At 46.6% G+C, this 25454-nt stretch overlaps 2 protein-coding genes across 9 annotated transcripts in view; one reads left to right on the forward strand and one right to left on the reverse strand.

The window, feature by feature from the left end:
- The window catches only part of PPIP5K1 (diphosphoinositol pentakisphosphate kinase 1), a 53342-nt gene extending 49193 nt beyond the window's left edge, over positions 1–4149 (forward strand). For all 8 annotated transcript variants that reach the window (XM_026087363.1, XM_026087365.1, XM_026087366.1 and 5 more), the window contains 3 exons: positions 395–532; positions 978–1091; positions 2351–4149. In XM_026087363.1, coding sequence (XP_025943148.1) covers positions 395–532; positions 978–1091; positions 2351–3057 — 959 coding nt within the window. In that variant the 3' untranslated portion in view covers positions 3058–4149. The remainder of the gene's footprint in view (positions 1–394; positions 533–977; positions 1092–2350) is intronic.
- Positions 4150–11702: 7553 nt separating this feature from the next.
- MAP1A (microtubule associated protein 1A) lies at positions 11703–24552 on the reverse strand. The gene is made up of 3 exons (XM_026087337.1): positions 15666–24552; positions 13097–13329; positions 11703–12326 (listed from the first exon to the last, which is right to left on the reverse strand). Exons 1-3 carry the CDS (start codon positions 24400–24402, stop codon positions 12171–12173), a joined length of 9126 nt encoding a protein of 3041 aa, XP_025943122.1. The 5' UTR covers positions 24403–24552; the 3' UTR covers positions 11703–12170.
- Positions 24553–25454: the final 902 nt, after the last annotated feature.

Consider the following 25454-nt stretch of genomic DNA (forward strand, 5'->3'; position numbering starts at 1 on the left):
ACTGTGTCCCAGGCTGGAGTCAGCAGCAGTGTGAGTCCTTTCATGGAAATTCTGCTGACTTCACCTAGAGGAGCTTCTGCAAATTGCGGGGCTCTGTGCTAAGTTCTTTATAATTACCAGATAGGTTAACAAAAGAGTCAGACTTTGCAGCAAACAGCTGCTGCTAGATATTTCCCTCCTCCTTCTCCTTTTGCGTGTGCCCGCACGCTTGCTTTCAGGTCTGTTATTGCATGTGGTTGCCTAGTGGCAATTTTCCCGGCCTGGAAAAGGTGACCTTAGGCCTGAGTGTGCCTGTTTGATTCCCAGGCTGTCCAGCTCCTTCAGCCGTGAATGGTCCTGCATGGGTTTAGGCTGCTGTTTGCTCTATTCATTTTCTGATTGGGTCTCTTTCCAGGTTTTGAAGGCTGTTCCATGGTTCCCACCATTTATCCCCTGGAGACCCTGCACAACTCCCTCTCTTTGCGACAGGTCAATGAGTTCCTGACGGCTGTGTGCAGGAGTTGCAGCGAATCACATGTCCAGTCTACCGCAGGTACTGATGAGGTGGGCTTGTCTCTGGGTAAGGCAGAATAGAGTCAAGGCAAGGAGATAGCACAGACTTTCTGCTCTTTTGCATTGTTGGGACAGATCAACTTGACAGGACTGGTAGTAAGTACAATTTCTGATACCTAGTCCAGGGTGTTCTAGTTCAAGAGCAAGGTATGGGATCCTGCTCAGAACCATCCAGGGCCACTTATTTGAGAGACAAGTAATCAGTCTTGTCTGTCTGTGACTGATAAGTACAGTGACATAGATGCAAATTCCAGCTTGGGAAATCCCAATCTCAGATCCCCAGAGGCTGAAGGGCAGGCACGGCTCTGAATTTGCACTGTTCCTGAGCTCTTCCCTGAGCAACTGCTAGTGGCTGCTGGGTTATGTGGACTCTGTGTCTGAATATTACTGATCTATGTTTTTGTTTTTGTTTTTTTTCCTTGAAGCTTTGTTTGATTCAATGATTGGCAGCCAGATACCAGGAGACCCCTTTATGTCTCAGCGAATCCTGTCATCATCCTCTTTCCCATTGCGCCAGCGTTCGGATAAACCCCCTTGGTGTGAGTGTGCTCCTTTCTTGGTCAGAAATGAATGTGGTGGTGAGGGGGGAAGTAGAGGGTGCCGAATGGTGAAAGCCAAGTAGTGGTGCTCAGGGTTTCTAGGCTCTGCCCTTGAAGGAACAGAAACTGGTTAGGGAAAGGTGGAGACAAAGGGGAAATAGGTGAAGGGGAAGTAGTCATCTACCCTGTCAGAGAGCTTCCAGAGAAAGATGCAAAACCTGATTGTTTTATAGTACTGTACATTGCTGGGACATCTGCTGTTTGGATGTGTGTTGTCTCTCCATACATCCTCTGCTGTGTGCACTGGGACATGCAGGAACTAAATGCACTTTGTTTTCATATCAAGTTCTGTGATTCTCTGTGACACATGGCCAACTTAGTTTCAGCATATGGAAATGCCTTCCCTTCCCTACCAACTGTGTAGGTGCCTCACCCAGAACTCCATATAGGACAGCCTATCCTTTGATTCTTCACTTCTGTGCTTCTTTCTGTAGCTTCTGAGTCTCACTTCCCACAGTCTCTGCAGAGCTGATGACTGTTGTTTGCAAATATCTAACTGGGACTGAAGGGCAAAGGGTTAGCAGACAGTTGCACAGCAAATGCCTTAATAACACAAATCTGGGTTGCTGCTGAAAGAACAGTCCCACTCTTCTGGCTGTGCATTCCTTGTGCCAGGCCTAGTGTGTGTGTGTGTAGGCAGCAAGGTCAGGGAACTGATCTGGCTGAAAACAGATGTTTAATCCTCTGCCTTTGGATTAGATTTAACCTAGATCTGTTCTGTAGTCCAGCTTGTTGTACAACATAAGGCAAGAGCAAGCATCAACAGAGAGGTAACACCACCTCTTCCAATGGCAGCTCTAACTCAACATTTAGGGACTGTCTGTCAGAAACCAAGGGGAGCAAGACTGAAGCTGATAGTGTCCCATAATAATGAGGAAATGAGAAACTGCTTTTCAGATCAAAGTCCTACATCAGATTTCACATTTTGCTCTAGAAGGCCATCAGCATCACTCTTAGCTGTATGTCAACAGAGCAATGTATGTCAGGATGCAAGTGTGGTATCTGTGCTTGGGTTTTGATCAGCTGAGCTGCCAGAAGCACAGCTAACAGCAGCTGCAAGCTCCTGCCAGGGTGCCTGGAATGTAGATGACCCTCCCTGCTTGCTTGGAGAGCTGTGGGACTGGGACAGTTTGAGTCTGCTCAGGCTTTGGCTTTGAAAATATTACCTAAATGTCTAAGATTTTTCTTCCTCTTTGCAGACAGCAGTGGTCCCTCCAGTACTGTCTCCAGTGCAGGCCCATCCTCCCCAACTTCTGTGGACAGCTGCGCTCGTTTCAGCTTCACTGAGAAACTTTCCATCAGCCCCCCAAAAAGTGAGGAGCAGCTGAATAGCCTGTCCCCTGAGCAAGGGGAGACACAGTCCTCAGATAGAGTGCTTAACTTGAAGCTAGGGATGTCTGAGTTGTCCATGGATCAGCTCAGTGGGGAGCCAAGCGCCCCAGAGACCCTGATCTGGAATAAGGGCCCAGAATCAGGTAGGGTCCTGGAGCTGTGCAAGATGGAACTGGTGGGTGAGAACTCTGACCCAAAGGAGAAGAGCATTGTGGAGCTGGATGAAGAAGAATCATCTGGGGAAATGTTAGATCTAGATAACACAGGGCAGTCGAAGTGTGGTGCAGGGTCTGAGATAAGGACAGTTGGGGAGAGAGTGAAGCCAGGTGAGGAGTGTTTAGGGGGAATGGCTGGCCTGGATCATTCAGGGCTGTCTGAGGAGATTTTGGTGCTCTGTGACGAAGAGCTGCTGGGAGAGGTGTTGGAGCCAGAGTGTATGGGCAAGGAGTCACTGGGCAACAGTGCTCTGTCAGGCCAGCTTCTGTCTGGTCACCTGTACCAGGACAAGCCACTGCCTCCTGAAACAAGCGTGGAGGAGCTGCAGCCACTGTGCTGGGAGGATCAGCAGAACTAGTGGCTCACTGGACAGCACACTGCAAGCACTTCTAGCCTGGAGCCAGCCCAACTTCCTGCACAGCACTTCATGCAGCTGGCTGTCCACAGCACAGAACAAGCCATGTCCCGAGGCCACAGGACTCTGAGGTGCCGAAGAGTCTGCTCCACTCCTATGCAAGCCAGCTCTTCGCTGACTGGCAAGTGACAACACCCATCTGCCATGTTAAACCAACAACACGTGCAGTCTTCGTACTGGCATGGCACCTCCATGGAGCAGTGACAAGGTGCTGCATTAGTGCAGGGTGTTCCAAGGGCTGTGTGCTCACTGGGACAGCAGTGTTAGGGGTTTGGTAGGGCCAAGGCTTTTGGGGTGGTGAGGCAAAAGGAGATAATTGCTCCCTGGAAATTGCTTGTCCCATAGCCTTCAGAACCCGGCCCAGAGTAACTGGGTTTCATCACAACCACCAGCCTCCTCTCTGCTTCTTCCTCCTTTTCTCCACCTCTCCATCCCCACCGTTGGTCACCAAAAACAGGTCCAGAGAGTCCTTGGCAGGAAGAATAGGAGAAGCAGAAGGCAGTCTGGAAGGATGTGGGAAGGGGAGTAATGTGGTGATCAGATTCAAGACCACCACTTGCAAGAAAACCTCTCTTTGGAGTGGACTTGCATGTTTTCCAACTGGGCTGGGGCAGGCAGGCAGGAGCTTGGGGATCCAGTCAGAGTTGTGCAGGGAGGACACACACGGGTTTTTCTAGTCCCCAGGGATCAGGCTGGATAAAGCTCTGAACTCTTTGGTGACAGAAATTAAGAGAAACTGCTATTTGAGCAAATCAGGATTATTAGAAACCAATAAGGAGAAATCTTTATTGTATATAAACTGAAAAATATTTAATGCATATTTATGTAAATGACTTGTGAGCACAAGCCTGAGGGCAAGATTGGCACAGGTGTCCCTGCCATATCCTGAGTGCAGGCCAGGGCTGTGCCTCCTGTATTTATGGACAAGTCTGTGTGTTTGTCTGTAGCTAGGATCTGTGTTTCTGTGAAGCTGTGCCCAAAGATCTCTGTGCTGTGTTGTGATGATGTGTGTTCACAGTAAATCTATGCTGTGGGTCTGGTGTCTCTGTCTCTGATGCTGAATTGCTCAGCAGTGTGCGCGTACTAGAGCATGCAAATGCCCAGGACAGCAAGGCACTAGCACTGCTCATTGTTGGCCGCCCTGAAAGAGACACTGTGGCCGAGACTAGTTACAACCAAAGTGAGTATGCAGGCATGGGGCCTTTCTCAGGAAGGCCAGGTACCTCTCTTCTCCTCCGTAGGAGGACTGGCTATAAGGGGGAAGGGGTCCTGGCTTCCCACATCCCAGGTGGTTTGCTGAAGAATGAAAATGCAGGGGCAGTGTGTTAGGCTCCTTTCACTTGACCCAAACCTTGTAAGAGCTCCAAGCATGTCCTGTGTATCATGTCCTCTTCCCCACACCTGATAATCCCTGGCTGCCAGTTTCAGTATTTAAGTAGGGTGATGTTTACTTGTACTTGAACTGCAGCAATCTTACAGCTCTCTTGAGTGCAGCACTGTGCCAAGAGGAAACCTAGCTCCCCTTCTCCACAAGGCTGTGCCAGCCTGCTCTTGTTAGGATATATGCTGGGGCCTGGGAGGAGGGCCTGCTTCATGCTGTAAGGAAGCCCTCCTTCTGTTATTGGTGACCCTACATTAAGGACTTGAAAAAACAGATGCCCTGACCTCCGCCTGTTCTGACTGGGGACTCCTGGACTTTGGAGCCCCTCTCCAGCAGCTGGCTGCAAGGAAGCTAGAGGTGGGGAAGCTCTCTGGATCCCCCTTGCCCCTCTCAGGCACCGCCCAGGCACCTGATTCTGCTGTCCTTTCTAGCTTGCTCCCAAGGTCAGTGTATGTCAGCACTGTTGCTCTAGCAGCAGGGTCCCTGCTGGAAGCAAGAGCTGCTTCTGCCAGGCTTTGCTTGTTTCTGTGCAGGGAGGGTGAGCCCACCTGGGCATGCACAGAGCTGGGAGCTTTGCCTGGACCTGGGCAGAGTTGTTGCTGTAGTAGACGTAGCATCTTCTGCAAGCTATCATTGCTGAGTGGGGCACTGCTCCTTCAAAGGTGATGCGAGTGGAGTCTTGTGGGGTCGGGGACCTGGACTGAGGATGCTTACCCCAATACAACTGGGAGCTCTTGTAGAGTCTCAGTACCTACTGTGGGATGGGTTTACTTTGTACAATGTCTGGCAAGTCACCTGCCTTTCTGCTCCCTCTGCACTGCAGAGAGAAGGGTCAGGCCTGTCTCTCAGTGCTAGCTGCCCTTCTGCCATACCAACAAGCAGCAAAGACAGACTGGGCTTTGGGTGCAAGAAAAGCCTTTACGGATCTTTGTGGTTGAAAACCATTTCCCCCAGGGAAAGTGTCTACTGTCTGCAGTATCCTTGTGCTTCCACAGCTTGACAGGGGTGACTGCTGTAGTAACACTGCCCAAGAGCTGGTGCTGTGAGACATGGCAAGTCATCTAAGTACGAAAAGGGCATTTTTTGCAAGGCTCTGAAGGCCTGGTTCTGCAGGAAAGGGCTAATGAGTGCTGCAGTAGCTGAATTCCTGTGTAGATTCCTTCCAGTTACAAGAAGCACTGTTATTTATAATGTTCCCTCATCTTCAGCCCATTTTTTCATCTGGAAATGAAAAGGGAGCCATACTTTGGAAGGAGCTAGCAGCTGTGGCTTTGCTGCGTTTCTAAAGTTCAATGAGAATTTGGGCCCAGGAAAGAGAGACAGGGAGGGGTTTTGTTGTCATGTTGACAAATACAATACTCCATGTCCTAAGGTGCAAATATTTATACAAATTCTAATTAGTGTCTAATTTCAGCTTCTGAATAYGTGTTTCGGCTGCTGGAGTCCTCTATCCAGAAATTGTCTGCATTGGTATTTTGCATAGTAGTAATTCTGTTTTGTTCTCCAGACAGTTTGTGATGTATCAGGTTATAAAGGATTTCCTGATGCAGGGCAGAGTAACAGGGAGACAGTTTGGTTGCTTGTGACTAGTAAGTAGTGTTTATGCTGTGGAGGCAAATGTTGGGGGTTGGGAACTCAAAAGACTTAACCAAGTATTGTTCCACAGACAGCCAAGAAGGAAGCTGGGATAGCTGCTGTGGTGCAAGAATTGGGTTCTAGCCTATTTCTGCTACACTTGGTAGACTGGCCAGGAAGTGATGGTACCCTCTATACAAGAGCTGCTTAACAGCTGCCTCTGTTAAGAACTCGATGGTCTTTCATGATGCTCTAACACTTCCAAACGAGCATCTGCAGTGTGTGTGGTGAAATCTCAGCACTGACTGTCTGCTGTTAGTGCAGTGTCTTCAGCACATTTTTCTTGGCTTAGCAGCAGTTGTGATTGATGGCACATCCCTTTCCAAACAAAGGGATGTGGAAATTGGTCTCGTCCTGTTCTCTCTATGATCTCTTTGTTGTTTGAACTAGAAGTGGTGTAACAAAGTGCTTTGAGTAACAAAGGAGGAGAAAAAAGAAAAGACAATTATGTAATTTTTGGATACACTGGCAGGAGTTGGCGTTTTCAGCTAAATCCTGACAAAGCCAGCTCTGGCTCCTCAAATCTATGCTGATGCTGATGCTTAAGCTACACTTTTCAAATGCTTTTGGGCTGCACAGGTCCCTGTCCCATCAGCACAAGTGGCTGCTGCATGGTCCTGTATCTCTGGCTGGGTGCAGCTACAAACTTTGCCTGCAGTAGTTGGGGTAGCTGGGATCAGGCTTGTCACATCCATGGCAGATACTGCTAAGCAAAACTCCCTTCCTGAATTCTTGTCACCATGTGCAATGGAAAAGCAGTATAGAAAGATGGATCAAGGGCTTGAGGCAGAGCAGGCAGGAAATACCAACTGTCTATATCAGGTAGTTGGAGCATGGCAATATCTTGTGTGGGCTGTGGAAAGTGATGGTTCCTCCATCAGACCATGTGTTCCTCACTGTCAGTCAGCATGTATGAGCAGAGTCCTTGGAGCTGGAGAAACTGTGGGATTGTACTGCATATGCAGTCATTGCATCTTTGGCTTGGTGAGGCTCAGGCAGCCCTGACTGTTGAAACACAACTCACAAGCAGAGGACAGTTGTTTTCTATCCTCTGTGTGAGTGTCCCCTTTTTCCCTACTATTCTGGTCCAGAAGGACTCTGCTCCAGTCCACCAGGCTAATGCCTGCTCTGTCTACTGGCCACAGAGGAACAATCAGCCCAGGAGCCTGAAGGGTTTGCTGTTTGCCTCTTGTTGTTTGATTTGACCAAAGTCTAGTTTGGCACTGAACTGTAGCCCTGGCAAAGCCAAGGCCTGCTCTGTAGCCTGTGCTGATTTACTTCCCTGTTACAGCCACCTGCCTGTGGGTCAGCACTGATGCTGGTATCCAGGTCTCACTGACGCTTGAAAGACTCCAGCTTCAGTGTCCCCCTGCTCTTTGCTGTAGGGGCACTGGTGCCTCAGGACATACTTATGGGACTTGCACCATGTCCCTGCACTCTACCTACTGCATTTTCTGCTATGGTAATCCGACTTTGCCTCCCTTCTCCTGCAAAACAGCCTGTAGTAGGTGCCTTCACTGCAGCCTGCATGGTCCACCTAAACGGGCAGACAGGGAGCTCTGTTCTGCAGGATGGTGCTGAACAGGTGTTCAGGCCACCTTTCTCTGTACACCCTCGGGAAAAACATGTATGGTCACAGCCTTTCAGTTAGCAGGAGCATGTCCATGTACTGTTGAGATGGAAAGCGGCTGTGAAAATAGTTTCTGGTTCATGGAAGTGGTCTGTGGTCCCTCCCCTGTTAGTAACAGCCTTAGCAGGCTGCTCTAAGCTCTTTGCAACGTGCTGCACAGCTATATTATGTTGTGGCAGCTATGGCCGCTCTTCCAAGGTTCCTAGACCAGTGCCTGCTTTCCCTGTCCCCTGCACTCAACTATGCCACTGTCCTCCTGGGGACACCCAGACAGGAGCAGAGCTGATTGGGCATCAGCCTCTCCTGACTGATATCTAGCACAGGCAGAGCAGAGGACTGCTGTCCTAGTTTTCCACTAAGTAGCAAAAGAGCTGAAATAAATTGACTTTCCTTCAGAGGTAGGCTGTGGAGAGATATGAAGATCCTCTGTTGCAGTAGGGATATGCAATGTGTGATGCCCTGTCAGTGCCTGAGTGGCCTCAGGCACCGAGCTGAATCCCTGATGCTGGTGCATTGCCTGGCTGGCTTGCACGAGGCTCTTGGCAGAGTGCTGCAGCGTTCAGGGACTGCAAGGCAGCAGGGGTATCCACAGGACAGGCTGCTGAGCACAACTCCACACTGGAGTATCAGGCTGCGTCCAGGCCTGTGCCCTTGGTCATGTGTGAACAGGCAGGATTCTTCCTCTGAAGAGGAGGAAGCTGGAACTGTGGGATCAAGGAGGGAGGCTGTTGTCTGGGGTAGGGGTGTCTCCCTGATGTGGCTGTCCCTTCAGTGGGACTATAGGAAGTTTTAGGAGCTGCAAGTGAAGGTATAGAGCAAAAAGTGTCATTAGTGGAAAATCCTGGGCTCACCTGAATTCATCAGCTGTGATGCAGCTGGCCAGCATGGGAGGAGGGAAGGATACTGGTATGGCAGCAGTATCTACATGCCCCCTGCCTACAGTGTGGACTCACTTAAAGGAACAATTTAAAACAGCTGAGAGTGTTCTTGTTCACAATTAATGTGGCTTTATTATTAATGTGTTGGGCTCCTCCCTTGACAGTTTTTAGTTACAGTGTTTCACGTGGAAAGGGACAGAAGAACAGAAGTCAAGGAACTAAATTGAAATAGGAACATGATGCTGAAGAAAAGAATCAGGGCTCTGTTTTAAAACATTCAGCATAGAAAGAAGCTAGGAGCACAAGTTGCCATTTCAATACAGTTAAGACGTTCACTTTTTTAATTATAGGTTTAAAATAGTATTTTTTTTAACCTATTACATACAGGAAGATTACGCATTGTTGCCCACATGCAGAAACAAGCAAAAGCAGAGTTTAATGTTTTCTCTATGGTGTTGTGTTACCTCTGGCTCTGGATGGGTCCTGCTGGCCCCTGCAGCCACTCACAGGGCTGAGCAGGGTCAGACCTTTTACAAAGTTGGCATTTTTACAAGTCTTTTTCCCCATAGTTTTTGAAGACAGAGAGAGAGAGAGAGAGAGAAGCTGAAGGCAGCACAGACTGCTACAAAAATGTGGAGTCTTGAGGACAGGGAAGCAAACTGGTGTAGGATAAAGCTGTCAAAGCAGCAGAGCTGCAGAGTGCAGGAGCACAGCGAGTGGAGGGCAGGTGTTCAGTGGAACACATGCCCATGATGGCACTCCTGCCTGGAGGATGCAGGCACCTTGCAAAGCCTCACTATCACTGCTTCTTAGTCAGAATTGCTTCAAGTTTAAAATTGAGAAACATTCACATGTGGGTCTATCTAAAGTTAGTGCATTAGCTTTTCTTCCTAGCCACTCTGAGGGAGCCAGGGCTCCAGTCAATGAGGATGCAACAATTGTTCCTCTGGCTACCTGGTGCTGAGCATGGGGCATCCTGCCCCTGCAGATGGCTGTCAGCCATTCCCAGTGGCAGGTGTGCCAGGATCTCCCCAAAGCACTGAAGGCAATATCCCCAGAGCAGTGTCCAGGGGAAAACTGGAGAGAGTCTGTTACTGCCTGCAATTGCTTGCCATACCCAGCATTCATAGACACTGACCCCATTGGATTACAGAGAATGACATTTATTCTTCTGGCAGATGCACTGTGATCCAATGGTTTAAATGAATACAGCACAAGGCAGGGATTTGATAAATCCCTGAGTAAGCTCACATGCTCCTAACAAGGCCTGTGTCAAAAGGGCTGGCTGCTCCTAGGGGAGGGGTTGCTATCCTCAGGCTTTGTCTTGCAGGTGCTTGGTTTTAGACACAGCCTGGCAGGCTTCAACCAGAGAGCCCTTTCCCTGCCAGCAAATACTCTACCCAATTCTCTGGGTCTTTGTTGTTGTTGTTGTTCTTTAAATCACAGCATCTGAGTATCCGCACTGAGAAACCTATGAACTGACACCAAGAGCACACGGTGCCATGTTAATATGTATAAATTAAAATATTAAATCCACACAAAATGTAGCTTAACATCAAAAAATAAATATATAAATTAAATGCAAAATAAACAATTTCCCTAGAAATCCCATTTTAGTCCTAGGAGCAGGCTTCTAAGGCAGCATTTCCTTTATGGCAGCTACCAGAAAACTAGCAGTGAGACTAAAGCGTCCCAGGCAAGCACAACACAGAGTCCTGGGATGCTAATTCTGGAACCAGATCTGGGCTCAGTGCCAAGCACAGTGAGTAGCAAAGCAGATGGAAATACGTTGAGTTATATGCCAAGCCTTGACACATTGCTTTTTATCTTATGTCTCCTTCCCCAGTGCAAGTCCTACTGCCACTCTCTTTGTCTTACTAAATGATAAAATAAAAATCCTCCCTGTGACAAGACCTTCTTGCAGTGCTCTGAGATGTGGCAAAGGCTCACTGGTGCTGCAGGCTCAGAGCAGCTGAGCTGCTCTCCTGAAAGTGCTGGAAGCCCGCAGCTGGAATTGGTCTGAATGCCAAGGAGGCTCTGGGTGGCTATTCAGAGACAATGGTGCACTCATGGCACCTGGCTACACTCCTGAGTGTAAGGGCACAAGCCCACAATAGGTGTGCAAGCAATGGCCTGCCAGCTGCAATTGCATGTTTGCACAGCGTGTCTTGCCAGCAGCTCAGCTGTGTTGGCAAGGAAAGTATGCATGTCCCTGCCACGGATGTGGAGGAACTAAGAGCAAACACCTTTACTAAACTACTTTCCCCAAATCTTTTAGGGAAGAGGATCCCCTTTCCTCACAAAGCAGGTTCTATTCCTCACATCCTAGGCATCCTAGGGGTAGCAAAAAAGTTGAATGCGGTTAAGGAACTAGACCTCTGGCATACAGGCAGGGAGGAGATTACTGCTGCTGCTTTCAGGGCTGGCACACATCAGCTACACTATCCAGAAAATAGCATCTCTTAGTACAGTGTGCAGGTTCATCAGCTGCCTCACCACACTCCTCAAGAAAGCCTTTGGTTTACAAGTGCAGGGTGTTGTAAGTACATCATAGGCCAACAGAGGCCAGAGTTGTTTCAGCCCTTCTGCTTTAGAGGGGTCAGTACTTGTGCGTTTTGGTTATTCTTTGAGTGTGACTGGGCAACGGCCCCTCTGTGCCTCCTACTGTCACACTGATGATGTGCAGGAGTACATTAGCCACTGTACGTGTGCAAAGCTCAGGTCAGAAGGTTAGGACTGTGCTCTTTGTAGCAAAGAGCAATAGGCTGAGCCTCCCACCTCCCCCCCACACACACCCCACTACCCTCAAATCAACATGTCCTTCAGCCCAACTCCCTGCCCACAATGAGAAGGGTGAGCAGGTGTTACAGCATTCCACAACCAAATACTCAGAACAGAAACCTGCAGAGCTGGCAGGCAGTGATTCTGCCTATTTGGAGTACAGGTTCCCCTTTTGCAGAACACCTGTATGCTCAGGGTGGAAGAGGGAAGAATGCCCTTCGTCATCATATTATTCAGGAGTGTTGTTACCATTTGGAGGGTTTGGCCTTCCTTATCTCCTAGCTCCACTTTCTTTGCAAATTAGTTTCCTTCTCTGCCCCTCCCCAACACTGTCTTCATGCAGCAGCAGCATTTCAGCCCGCACCGGAAAGATGAGCTTCAGGGTGCTACAAGTCAAATGGCAAGGCAGCCAGGAAGAGAGTAGAACAAGCTCTCACAGCAGCAAGGCAGCCAAGATACTCTACAGAAACTGTACAGGCAGCAGAATAAAGCAGGGAAAGGGAAAGTGCCCCTGGCCTGCAACTGCCCTTTCACAAATTCTTAGCTCAGTCCAGAATATTACAGAGCCCCCCCACACGTGCCTCTCTCATGACATCCAGTGCTGAGCTAGATGGGTACCCGATTGCCTGACAAATGGGAACCATGTAGAGGACTAAACCAGAGAAGAACTGGACTGTGATTAGATGGCATCTCTGATGTTGCATCGATGATTGGAGAGTCAATGGATGAGTGCAAAGTGTGGCTGGGAGATTTAGAACTCAATCTTACAGGCTGGAAAAGATTCATCCTGCATCACAACGGTGCTGCTGCTTGCCAGTACCATGATGTTCAGCTCCTGCTGTTTCTCATGGGTTTGCTGGTACCATTCTCGTGTCACCTCAGTGTCATGTGTCGGTATCAATGTTACCTGGGGAAAGAGAGCAGCCAGGGTGATTGTTTGAGAACAATTGCAGTGATAAACAATGCCCATAGGACCTGAGGCTAAAATTTCCTATCATCAGTTTTGGAACATTGTCCCCTTGGTGCTATGTGTTCTATTTAATGTCTTTCAGATGTCAGATTCTCTAATGCAGCGCTGGTCCAAAGTGCATCTCAGGGACCTTGAAATCTGAGGCTGCTGCAACTGAAAGAACATATAAACTTTCTTGTACCTGTCTTCAGAACCAGTGCCCACCAGTCAGGCACTATATAAGACTATATAAGAAATTTGTGTAAGAACACTCAGATTTAAAGACACTAATAAAAAGCTGCTAGCAGACAGGGCTTAAGCAAGCAAGGCTAGCAACAGTGCCAGGCAGGGCCTGGGACACCATAATGCTAATTCAGGCTGTGCATGGGATTGTTTTGCTTGAGGCTAGGCTAAGCCTACAGCAGATGAATGAGTGATCTCTAACTGCTCTCTCCCCCCCCAAAGGATGTGGAAAGGAAAACACATCTGTTTCCATTCTCATCAGTCTAAGGGTGTTGTCCTCCTCCCTTGTTATGGGTACAAACAGAGTTCCCATCAGAGCAGAAACACCAAACAGCTACTCTTTCAGCACTGCAGAGCAGGACATTCCCAGTCCCATTCAGTTCCTCTTAGTGTACTTCCTTTGGGTATATTTCTGACATGCACCTTCTCCCCAGCACTTGTGACACAAGGAGCATCACCCACTCCTTGGCACTTCCATGGCCTACCTGCAGGTTCTCGCCCCACTGAGACTTCCCTTCCAGGAGCGCATCCAACACTGCACGGCTTGGCTCACCATTGGCTGCATCATTCCCACTCACGACATAATATGACGCTCGAACCCGCTTGAAGAACTCCAGATCTGTGTTCTTTCCACTGCAGTGGTTGGGGATGTATGCCAAGTCCACATAGACAGGTGGACCCATGGGCACAGACAAACCACTCTTAGGACTATTGGAAGCTTTGGAAGAAAGAAAGCAGAGGCTATCAAAAACCTTTCTGGAGAGGACAAACACTCAAATTAGCAGGGAAGAACTTGGAATTCAGAAAGGTTTTTGTTTTTATTTTTTTTTTTCCCTGCTACTGCAGAGACCAAGTTAAAAGATTTATCCAGGCTCTGCTACCCAGGGGTAATCTGAGTAGATTTCTGGGGCCTGTGCTGTTACAGCTGTTGGGAGGGAAAGGGAGTTCTGTTCTTTGGGGTGGGACTGGAAGGCTCTAGGCTCGGAAGTCTTTCCTGAAGAACAGAATTAAAATCCCTATTATTAACTTTTGCAGAGTTGCTAACCCAATCAATATTTAGCTAATGAGTCCTATTTTTTTGTTGCTTAATAACGTATGTTTGCCAAAGAAACCTGTTCTAATGGCCTTTATATGCAAGCTTAGGGTTTTACAGTAGTCTTTTTTTTTTTTTCTGGACACTCCATCCTATCATTCTGCCATCCCTGTGAACCACTACTGTTCTAACTCTATTACTCTTTCCTAGCAACATCATTACTACTGTTGCATGGCTTTTTGTCATTTGCTGCAGCTTACAGTCTCACACACACACACACACACACACACACACACACACACACGACAGTCCCCTCCCTGCCTCTTGCTGTCTGTGGAATCACAGAGGCCTCTGTTCTCTTTTTCCCTCCATGTACTGTCCCTTGGTAGGTCCTTCTATCAGCATAAAGCCATTAACTACCAGCATGGACAACTCATTGTGCTGCCTATCTGCTACACAAAGAAAAGAAAGAAAAAAAAAACCTCTGCCTGTGTCAGCCATTCTTATGGCTGTCTGTCTAGTCCTCAGGCCAAGGTTGATTTGGGCAACACAGACCACTGCTCTGTGCACAAACCCTCCATCCTATATCTTTGCCTCAAAGATACAGCTTCCCTTCAGGCTCACATATCCAGACACTGCATCTTGCCTATCCTTTCTGCACAATGCCGCCAAGATGCTGTGCTGATACCCTGGTGCAGGCACTCTCTTGACTGTACCATGTGTCTCTCTCAGCTAGTCACAAAAGTCTGCTGGCTCAGCCCCTGTTCAGCCCATACGACACTGCAGAGCCTTACCTGGCCCGGCAGTGTGACCACTTCATTGCTCCATCCACTGCTTTCATCTCACTCACCACCACACTGAGCAGATCCTTCATCATCTGTTCAGCCTCTCCTTTGCCTTTGGTGTCAGTGCTATCAGCTGCTCTTACACATTATATTTGCAACATGCACACAGGCTGTCTTCAGGTCACCTTATCTTCAGCTGCTATTGATCAAGAGGAACTCCCTGTTCCCTCTTCTCCTATGCCCTGTCTTTGCCACGCTGCCTGCAATGGGTATCTGCTGAGACCACAGTGCATCAGCAGAGTTTCAGCTTCCTTGGTGCTCCATGGCCCTACCCGCCTGCTGACTTTTGCCTTACACTCAGCACCAGTGTTCTGGAGCAAAGCATTATTATTTCCTCTGTGTCTGTGAAGTGCCTGGCACTGTGGGCACAGCACAGATCTGAGGCTGATGTGGTAATGTATCATCTAATACTAATATCATGCAATAGGATGACACTAGTAGATCACTGGTCTCTGTGTGACCACTTAGAAAGAGACCATGAGCTGTACAGATACTTGAGGCTGACTCCCTCTTTCACACCTTTTTATTTAGGAACAAGAGAAGACCATAGTCTTCAAGGCTGTCAGACTGCCTGTTCAGGTCCTTACAGAAAGAGCTGCAACAAAGACCATTGTCCTGTAGTGTGGTACTCAGTCATGGAGGCTGTTCCTATTCCATCTCCACTTAACATTTCAGAGGAAAGGAAATATCTGACCATGGCAGGCACCTGTTGCTCTAAATAAGAGCATTATCTCTGTCCTGTTCAATGCACTTACCTCACTCACAGGCTGAGAGGTTACCACCACTTCTTAAAACACACACATATATTGTCTCTCAATTCCTGGCATCTCTTCAACAACACCCAACTCTAAATACCTACCACCTCTCCACAGAAGTAGTCCCTGGGTGTCATTGAATCGCAGCCTAGAGATTTCTGCATTCCCAGCACAAACTAAGTCACCAAGGACTCTTTGCAGAAGTGTTTGGCTTCAGCTCTGCAGGGGTTTCTGAAAGGTTTTCTTTTTTCTTTTCTTTTTTTTCAGTGACATGTATGACAACCTCTCTCCCTTCTCCCTACTTATAACTTTTTATGCCTGACTAGGAAGGCCTATTCACTGTTCTGCTATATTTAACTCAGTGCTTTTTCTCTATGTTGAACCTAAAGCAAAAATGCATGCCTAAGGAACTAGTTCTTACCAGGGTTTGTTTTGATGCCATTAACAAGGCTCTTGCCAGGATTGCTGTGACTACCCCGGGACAACTCATCCTCTGTGTGAGGAGGCTGCACCAGCGTACTACGTGATTTTGGCTTTTCTCCTCCATCTCTTTCTTTTTTGGCAGTGGCAGATTTTGGAGATTTGTCCGATGGCTGTTTCACAGGAGTGGGTGACCGTTTCCCTTTGACATCTAATTTTCGGGCAGGAGAAGATGATTTGGGTTTGTTCAAAGGCTTCCTCACACCTTTGTTCTTTTCCTTCATGTCCTTTTTGGAAATTTTATCAGTTCTGCTCGTGCTTTGCTCATTTGCCAACATTTCAGGGTCTACCATGCAGACATCAGGGTGAGGAGGATGGGGATGGGGATCTACCATTGGAACAGGTTGAGGATCATGGCTGGACCTTGTACTGGCATGATGAGCATTCCCAACAGCTTTGTCCACCGGAAGGAAATCGGCATCTTCATCCGAGTCCATGTTGGCATCTGCTGTGATGGATGGACATTCTTCTGTCTCAGGTGGGACATCAGAGTCTGACTGGGAGGTTCCAGAATCACTCACTGATGTTGGAGGGGTTTCTTCCACTGTCGCACTTTGCACAGGGCTACTACCAGTGTGGGGTGGTCTCCCTTGCACTGAAGGATGACCTTCCTCTTGTGAGAGATCACTGTCTTCAGAGAGCTCATGAGGACTAGGGTTGATGAATGAAGGAGAGAGCTCTCCCTTCCTGTGCCTGTATTCACATGAGGAAAATTTCTGTCCATAGTCAGAACTGCCTCCTAAATATGGCTCCATCTCATGGGAAGCATCTCCATGGTCTTCTGTTCTTCCACCCCTCTGCACATCTGGGAAAAAGGGCTGGAAACTGTGTTCAGAAGACATCAGAGAGGAAGGACGGCTCTGCCTCTCTGTTTCCTCTTTGCCTGTGCATGGAGAAAAACTGCTGTCAGAATCAGGATATGTTTTTTCATCTTTTGCCTCTGCTGCATGGCGTTTGCTTTGGAAAGCTTGCAGACTTGTGCTCACCTCTGTTGGACCATTGGCTGCGGTTTCATCTTCATGCTGATGAGGCGAAAATGTTGTCAACATGTCAGGGAGAGATGTCAATGTCATCAGCTGTTCTGTAAATGATGACTTCTGCTCTGGACTGGTTGCACAGGCTTGCTGTTGTTTCTCTGCAGAGAATGGTGTGGGCAGTGAACTCTGGCTCTCATTTCTGCATGGCAGAGTGCTGTCATCCATTCCACAAGTGAATGCAGAGCCATGTTCTTCAGCAAACACAAAGTCTTTGGTTTCAGCTGAATGTGTTTTCACAGTCTTATCTGGAATCTGTGGAGACACATCCCAAAGACTCCTGGTACCTGGTTCTGCTCCTGCACCTGTGTATGTGGAAAGCATGTGGGAGTAGAAACTTTCTGCTGTGTTTGGTATCACAGGAGTGGTAGCTTCAGATGAAGGTTCCTCTGACAGGCTGGAAGAGTCATCTTTCAGCTGCTGTTGGGGCACAGACTCTCTTTCCATAGCTTTAGAGAACAGTTTATCTTCTTCATATGGACTCAGTGGTGACAATTTAGTAAAAGATGAGTCGAGACTGCCAGTTTTCTCAGAAACCTCTAAGTACTCATCTTTCTTCCCCCTGTCTGACAGCAAAGCACAAGGAACCTTTAAAGTAAGAGATACATCCCCTAAATGGCTTGGTAAGGATTGTTCATGTCTGAACACACTAGATGTTTCACTCTTTCCTAGCAGAGAGCATTCAAATCCAGAAGAGATATCCATCACTCTTCCCTCTGCTGTTGGACCTTTTCTGTATTCCTCGTTCTGTTTTTCAGAAGCAGATTTCAAGTATATGGCTTTCTCATAGCACTCGGAGACCATCTCTGTACTTGGATAATCTGTTACACAGAACTGTGATTCCTCTGTGGATTTTTCAGTGTCCTCTCTCTTTTGCAAAGAATCTTGGCTTAAGTGGTACATTTCTGAAGCCTGCTTATCTGTGCCTATGTCTGGCAGGTCACTGTAACCAGCAACATATGTCCCCACAACTGTGGCTGATGAAGTTTTCCTAATTCCATATTCCTCTTTCCATCCTGGATCAGAAGGTGAAGAAGCAGTAGAAGTGGGTGAAATGGACTCTTGATGCTTGCTTTGGGGAGGTGGTTCTGACACTTGAAACTTCTCCATTACTGAGACGTGTGCATAGACAGTGCCTGCAGCTTGGACAGGGCCAGGCAGTTTAGAGTCCTTTTCAGATTTCTCCTTAGCACCTTTTTCTAATTCTGAATCACTCGTGCTTTCTTCACCTTGCCCTGCTTTCTCATAGTGTATTGCTTTGGGCTTTGGGCTTTGGGTTTTCAGGGATAGAGATCTCTGCTCCTGGCTAGACAAAATGATGTTCTCATCTGGACAAGGAGTGTCAATATAGGCAGCTGATTTTTCTTGATGAAATGGGTCAATCATGTCTGTAGGAGAGGCAAATGCTGTGCTTGCAGATGATGGGTGCGGAGAAGAGCCCAGTTCTTCTGGCAAAGCAGAAGACACCTTCAGTTTTTCTTGAACTCTGGGTGTCCTAGGCTTATCTATTTCAGGCAAGGGCGAGTATCTTTCATGGATGTCTGCATACTCAAAGGATGAACCTGATTTATCTTTAGGGGATGCTGGAGATGACAGCTCCTTTTCGGCTGAGGTATAAAGACAGGACTCTTCTTCCTTAGCAGAGACATGATAAAATCGATCTTTTTGAGAGACCAGTTCTGTTGTTGTTGGCAACATGTCAGTTTGACCTGGGCTATCTGCACCCTTGGATGTGAAGGGGGAGAGTCCAGCTCCAGACACAATTATTTTCTCATAGATGTCAGCATACTGGAAACTTCTTTCATCAGGGTAGGGAGTTGGTTCTCTTTCTTCTTGCTCTGGTCTTGTGTAACTGTCATCACCCCTGGGTCTGCAGACCTCTTCATCATAGGACTGAGGTTCAGAAGGGCTCCTGGAATAGGATTCTGGAGGATATGCTGCTTGGCTGGCGGAACCGACAGTCTCAGCACGACCCATAGCAGCACTGCTTTTCTGAGGAGAGTCTTGTCTTAGAGGGGAGTGTGCACTCTGACTTGACCCTGCAGCACTTTCTTCTGGGGAAGCTGCTACATATTCATATTCTGCTGGTCTTGCAGAGTGCAACAGAGCAGATGCTGCTGTCTGCTCTTTGCTTTTTCCAGACTCATGAGGAGCCTTGGTGGATTTACAGTCATCTTCTTGCTGTCTATCTAGCTTGTATGTAGAGTTTATTTCCTGATACGGACCACTGGCATCTGATTTCTTCTCTGTATCCTTCTTTGGGACTTCCTCCTGTAAAGGTGTCTTGCATTGATTTATCTTGTAAGGCCTCTCTGGTTCTGGTTTTGTGTCAGTCTCCTTTTCCAGAGCGCTAGCCAATATAGACAGGGAAGATGCTGTCAGTGCTTGGTCTAGTGACTTCGCATAGATACCTAAGACAGCTTTCTCATCATCACCTAAGTAGGAGTAATCTTGTTTAGATGTCAATAACAATTCTTCCCTTTCTTTGTCTCCAGCTAATGCTTTGGCCTGGTGTTCCTCCCCAGAGATATGCTGAGAAGACAGAGGTGGACTCTCCACTTGTGTTTTTCCTGGGAAAGTGATGTCAGCAGGAACTATTTCCACTTTATTTGTTTCTGCTGTAGGTTTGGCATCCTTCGGTGTGTCTTCTTTGTAGTCACATGATTCCATTTTGAAATGTTCTGCTTCTGCTTTCAGCAGCACAGGTTTGTCTTCAGCATGTCGAAGATCTTCCTCCTCCTCACTGGTGAACAGCCCTGTTCTTCCAGTGTCTCTTCCTTCCTGAAGATACCCATATGCAGAGCCCCAAGCTTCACTTTCTACTCTTCCCCAGGTGTGACTGCCAGGCGCTGCAGGAGACAAGATCTCCTCTCCCATTTTAGGAAGGGATTTCATTTCATATTCTGCTACCTCATCCAAGAATGTGCTCTCTCTCTCCTTATTGTACCTCTGTCGGCCTCCCTGAACAGGGATCTCCTCCACCTCCTTTGGGAACCACACTTTCTTCTCATAACTCAAGTCTTTCACATAAAAATCTTCCATTTCTGGAGATTTTTCTTCTTTAGCTTCCTTGAACCTGTAAGATTTTACATCTTCAGTAGAAATGCATGAAGATGTTTTATCTTGAATTGGGCTAGATTCTGTAAAGTGTAAGCCCTTTACATCTTGAGATATTTCCTGAGAGAGCAATCCTGCAGTTTTTCCCTTAGATGGGCCCTTTTCTGTTAAAGAAAACAAACTTCTATCATCTGGAGACATTTCTTCAATTGAAGTACCTCTGGGTGATATGTCTTTAAGTGAGCTACTTTCTGGGCAAGGAATAGATTTTGACATTTCTTTAATGAGTTCTTCGGCAGAAAATTTCAGGGATTTTTCACATGTAGCTGGACTCTGCTCTGTGAAAAGTATGGACTTGGTAGCTCCTGAAGGGAATTTGTCAGTAAAGTCAGACATAGTTTTTTCTTTAGCAGATACCTCTTCTGTGAAACTAAGAGATTTGATGTCTTCTGGAGAAATCCCTTTAACAAAAATGTCTGAAGAGATTTCCTTGCTGGGACTCTCCTCAGTAAGAGAAATGGATTTGGTATCTTCTGGAGAAATGTCTTTAATGGAAACATGAGAAGATTTTTCTTCTGAGGTGTCTGAAGTGAAACAGAGCAGTTTTCCTTCTTCAGTAGCTATTTCCTTAATAGAAATATCTGGCGATTTTTCTTTACCAAGACTTTCTTCTGTAAAAGAAAGTGATTTGGTGTCATCTGGGGAAATTTGTGAAGATTTGTCACTTTCAGATTTGCTTTGGTTTGTGAACTGTGGAGTATCCATGTTTCCTAGAGACATTTCTGTAGTAGAGACTGGTTCAACGGACAAATGTTTTGAAAATCCCATCAAACCTTCCATTATGGTTTTAGTTCCTAGCTCTTTTTCTGTTGCTGAAAACACATCTGTGCTAGGATGAGGCAGTGTGGAAAGCTCCTCCTCCTCCCCTATCACTACTGTGTCCTGTTTGTGGTAGGAGAGCCAGGGCAGCTCCTCCTTTCCTAGCGGTGCTTCCTGCACCTCCTCCCCAGGAGATACTGGAATGTCACTGCCCAAGCCCAGCTTGTGCTGTGCAGGGCCAGGCACTTCCTTTTCATGTCTATATTTAGCTGCAGACACCTCATCTGCTCTGAGAGGTTCAGTTTCACTCTTGACCCCTTTTGCCGCAACAGTTTGTCCTTCCAATTTCTTGGCAGCAGCATCTGTTTGTTTTTCAAATAGCTCTGAATCTACCGTTTCTAGCTTTTCCTCCACTGGAGACTGGTGGAAAGGTGTATGTCCTGCACTAGTGGGGCCAGACTGGGTGGGAGAGGCCATTTTGACTGTACTATCATCAGGACTCATGCATCGTTCTTCAGCCTCTACAGAGACAGAGTCAACCTGGGAAAATGATGTTTCTTCAGTGGATAATGGCAGACCAGAAGTCTGCATCACTTCTGTGGGTGCATTGGTTAAAACACTGTCAGGATGTCCTTGGTGAGCAAACAGTGGGGCACTGTAATGACCTTTGAGTTTCTCAGGCATTTCAATATTTGGAGTCCCATCTTCTTCTTCTTCTTCCTCTTCTTCTTCTGCCTCTTCATGAAAATCCTTTTTTTGAGCTTCTGGTTTTCTCTCTCCTTCTGCCAGTGCATGGAAATCTTCAGGAGGTGGAGATTTAAAGCATTTGTCTTCCTCCAAGGAAGATGTGGGAGAGATTGTGCCAGCAGAGGGAACATAGTCCAGACCTTGGGTTGCTTCAGTCCGTGATGAGGGAATGCTGTTTACTGTGTCTAGAAGTAAAGAGCTTTTGCCAGTCTCTTCGGTTTGTGGGGCTGTTATAGATGCAACAGATTGATCTTCTGCTACTGAAGTTGCAAAAGATGAAAGCTTATCACATTCTGTAATGGAGGTAGCAGAGGATATATGTTCTTCCTCAGCTAGAGGTGCTGCCACAATGTTTGTAGGATATGCTAGGATTTCAGACTCCTGGCCAGTATAGCCCTTGGCTGCAAGGTCAGAAGCAGGCATGGCCTGTATTCCATGTATTGCTTCAAAAGAGCCTGGGTGGTCAGGAACAGAAATGTCATATGCATTGACATCATACTTCAAGTGTGGGATCCTCTCTTCCTGTTCATCATGTATTTCTTCATCAGAAATGGTCTGCTCTGTTTCTGAGTAGCCTGGGATAGTTTCATCTTGGATGTATGAAACATGTTCTGCTGTGGCTCCTGGTGGGACTGGCAGACTGCTCAGATATGACTCTTCTTTTGTTACCTCCTTTGCTAGTGATTTGTTTTTCTCACCCACTTCACTAAATTCTTTTTCTGTTTCTTTAGTGGTAAATATTTTGTCCTCCCTCTCATCCTGATTCAGCTCATAGAAATCTTTATTTTTTTCTATTTTCTCCTCTGCCTTCATGTACTGTTCTTCCTTTTCTTCCAGCTCTGCCTTTTCTATCACATCCTCTCGCTTTTCCTTCTCACCCTCCTCTTGTACTTCTGCCCCCTCAATATACTTTTCACAAGTCTTTGTTTCTGCTTCCCTCTGTTTTGTGTCCAAACAGATTTTCGCCTCTTCCTCCTTTTCGTCCTCTCTGAACACTGTTGACTGAACAACTTTTGCCATGAGGTCTGTGTGTGATGGTACCTGCTGTCTGTCTGGCAACAGCTGAACTTCCTTGTCCTGCTCAGCTTTTCCCTTGCAGTATCTCATCTCAAGAGTTTTGTCCATTGCTGTTCTTTCATCCTCTATTTTTTCAACTTGACCTGCTCTCAGTTCTAGCTGGTGAACTGCCTTTTCCTCTGCTGGTGATTCTTTTTCCATATCAGTAGTAGTTATTCCCTCATCAGAAATGCTCATTTTCAAAATCAGATCTGCTTCAAGGTGACTCTGAACAATCATGTCAGGGGACACTTTTATTTCTGCCTCAGGTCCTCTCATAACCATACCACTAACTTCAATATCAGACTTTTCTTGAGTCACCTGCAGGTCCCCTTTCTCTTCATGCTTCAATTCCTCGAAGTCCTTAGTAAGGTCTTCTGGTGAAGACAGGACTAACCTCTGTTCAGCCACAAAAGTCACTCCTGGCTCCATCTGTACAGGTGTCTTCTGCATTGGTGATGTCTTCAGCTCAGTAGGTACTTCCTTTTCAGGTTTGACTTTGATCTTCTCAGTTTTGATTCGGCCTGGAACTTTTGCCTTGTATAATGTTTTTCTTACTTCTGGGGTAAATGGTTTTAAGTCTGGTTTAGACATTTTTTTTGGCTCTGGTTTAGTTTCTTTCTTTTTGTCTTCTTTCTTTGAATCTTTTTTTTCCTCTTTCTTTCCATCATCTTTTTTTAAGTCCTTTTTCTCCTTCTTAATCTCTTTCTTTTCTTTGTCTTTCTTCTCCTCCAGTTTAGAAACTTTCTCTTTGAGATGCTTTTTGCCAGTCTTGTCTTTTGTTAGTTTTCTTTTCTCAGCTTTGAGAGAATCACTTGATTCTGTCTTTATCTTTTCAGGTTTTACAGGTTTCTCAAGAATTTTCTCAGCCTGGTCTTTAACCTTTTTCTCAGTTTTAGCATCCTTTATGACCTCTGGTTTTACCTCCTTAATCCCCTCCTCAACTGCCTCTTCTTTCTTAGCCTGCTTTGTCACAGATGGCTTAGGGGAAGATTTAAGACTCTCTTTACTGTCAGTTCTTTGTTTAATTTTGGTCTGCTTCAGCACAGGTGGAGGCATTCCAGAGGAGATATCTTTCTGAGTAGCCACTGGGTACCTCAGAAAATCCAGGTGCTTGAGTTTCTCAAGACCCTCCAGTATCTTATTTTGAGGAGCATTTCCAGGAAACAAAACCCTTACAATTTTCTCTGTTGGGCTAGCTGGCAGCCACACCACTAGGGCTGTGATGGATGTGAGATAGGGAACAGAAATTTCACCTTCTTTCCCACTTGCGAGAATTATGCCAGTCTTTGCTTTACTATTACCAGCCCATTTCTGCATTAGAAACTGCATTTCCTTACTGTCCTTGACAGGATTCAATATATACATATCCAGCTTACCCACTCCCATTTTGTGGAAAAGTGTGATAGGTTCAATGGTATTGCTCACCACTCTGTACAGAGGCTCTGATTTAATGCCAAGTCTGTTGAGATACTGCAGTGTCAGACAAGCTTCTTCGATGCTCCGCTTTACTTTCATGGATGATTCAGGCATTTTCAGTTTTTCAGGAACATTAAAAAAAACCACACCCAGCTCAGGAGAAATGAGGTTCTTCATCCAGTCACTGTAGTTGGTGGAGCCCTGGGATTGTTCCTCCTCTTGCTCAGCAACTTTCCTTTGCAACAGCCCATTGATACCAGGTAGGTTGTCTGCACCGATGTGGGTCAGGAGAATAGAATCAATCCTATCCAGGTGCCTCACCAGCTTCCAGAAACAAGATTTCCTGTCAGAGCCCCCATCCACTAGGATGTTAAACCCATTGACAGCAAAGAGAGCAGAGTCACCTCTTCCACCAGGAAATATGTAGCAGCAGGGTTTAGAAAGCTTCAGAAAACCCCCTGAGGTGGGCGGCTCTAGGAGATCAAATGGCGATGGCACATCAACTGTCTCAGAGACATATTCTGCAAACTCAGACACCCCATCCATTTCTGGCAGGACTGGGTCAGGATTCAGTTTCAGATTAATAATTTCCTGAAATTGAGGATGCCCAAGGTTGCTCCAGTCTCCTTCTCCCAAACACGACACGGTAAGGGAGGCCTTGGTATCTGAATCAGTGTTGCTAAGAATCTGGGTGACCTATTGAGACAGGTACAAAGAAATCAAGGTCAAACAGTGCTCTGAGACCAATGCAGCTCTTTTTAAAAAGACAGGTGAAATATTCAAAAAGCCCATTGCAAGTAGATGCATGGGACCGTGTTCTGCTCTCTTTTGAAATGCTTAATGCTGATGGGCTGTTATGTTTCTTGACTATTGGGAATGCAGTGTGACAAGGCCTCAAGAAAGAAAACAAAAGCAGAAGCCATCTTGTCCTCTTTCCTTTAATCTGGGATATCAGTCCCTAGCTTGGGCACAAAAGGAGCTGTTTCTTCTTGATCTATGAATTCTAAGCCCGAGAAACCCTTTTCAATGCTAAGCATCATTGCCTAAACTTATCTGACTGATGACCCTCACTTATTGCCCAGCAAACACTCATATGGCACTTGGTGCAGTTTTAGTGCCATGGAACTTTCTCTTCTGTTCAGATTCATTTTCTTTCCTGGACCTACTTTAAAAAGTCAGGATCCCATCTCTGATATATATTGGGTTGGAGATATGCTGCATACTTTAAAAATAGAGCTAGGGTTGATATGATTTCCAAGGTTCCTTAGAGCTACTCAGAACATTTCCTGAGCAAAGGAGAATTACACCTCGAACTTCTTAAAGTATCTGGAATGAGGCAGGTACATTCCTTTGCACTGTGTTCTCTTAGGCAGCCCTTAATTGACTAATGTCCAAATAAATGGGTACCAGCAACAAATGGGAACAATCAGCCTATATTAGCAAATACAGAGAAAAATAAATAAAGACTTTCAAATTTCCTGATGCAACTACAGCAATAATGTTAGTAATGGCCAAACTAATCACACAGCCATTCCTGCAGCAACTATACATTCAAATCCAGTGCAGGTATTCTAAACATCTGTGCATAATGATCAGTG

Source organism: Apteryx rowi, unplaced genomic scaffold, assembly GCF_003343035.1.
Source record: "Apteryx rowi isolate R43461 unplaced genomic scaffold, aptRow1 scaffold_713, whole genome shotgun sequence".
In the NCBI taxonomy this organism is placed as follows: Eukaryota; Metazoa; Chordata; class Aves; order Apterygiformes; family Apterygidae; genus Apteryx; species Apteryx rowi.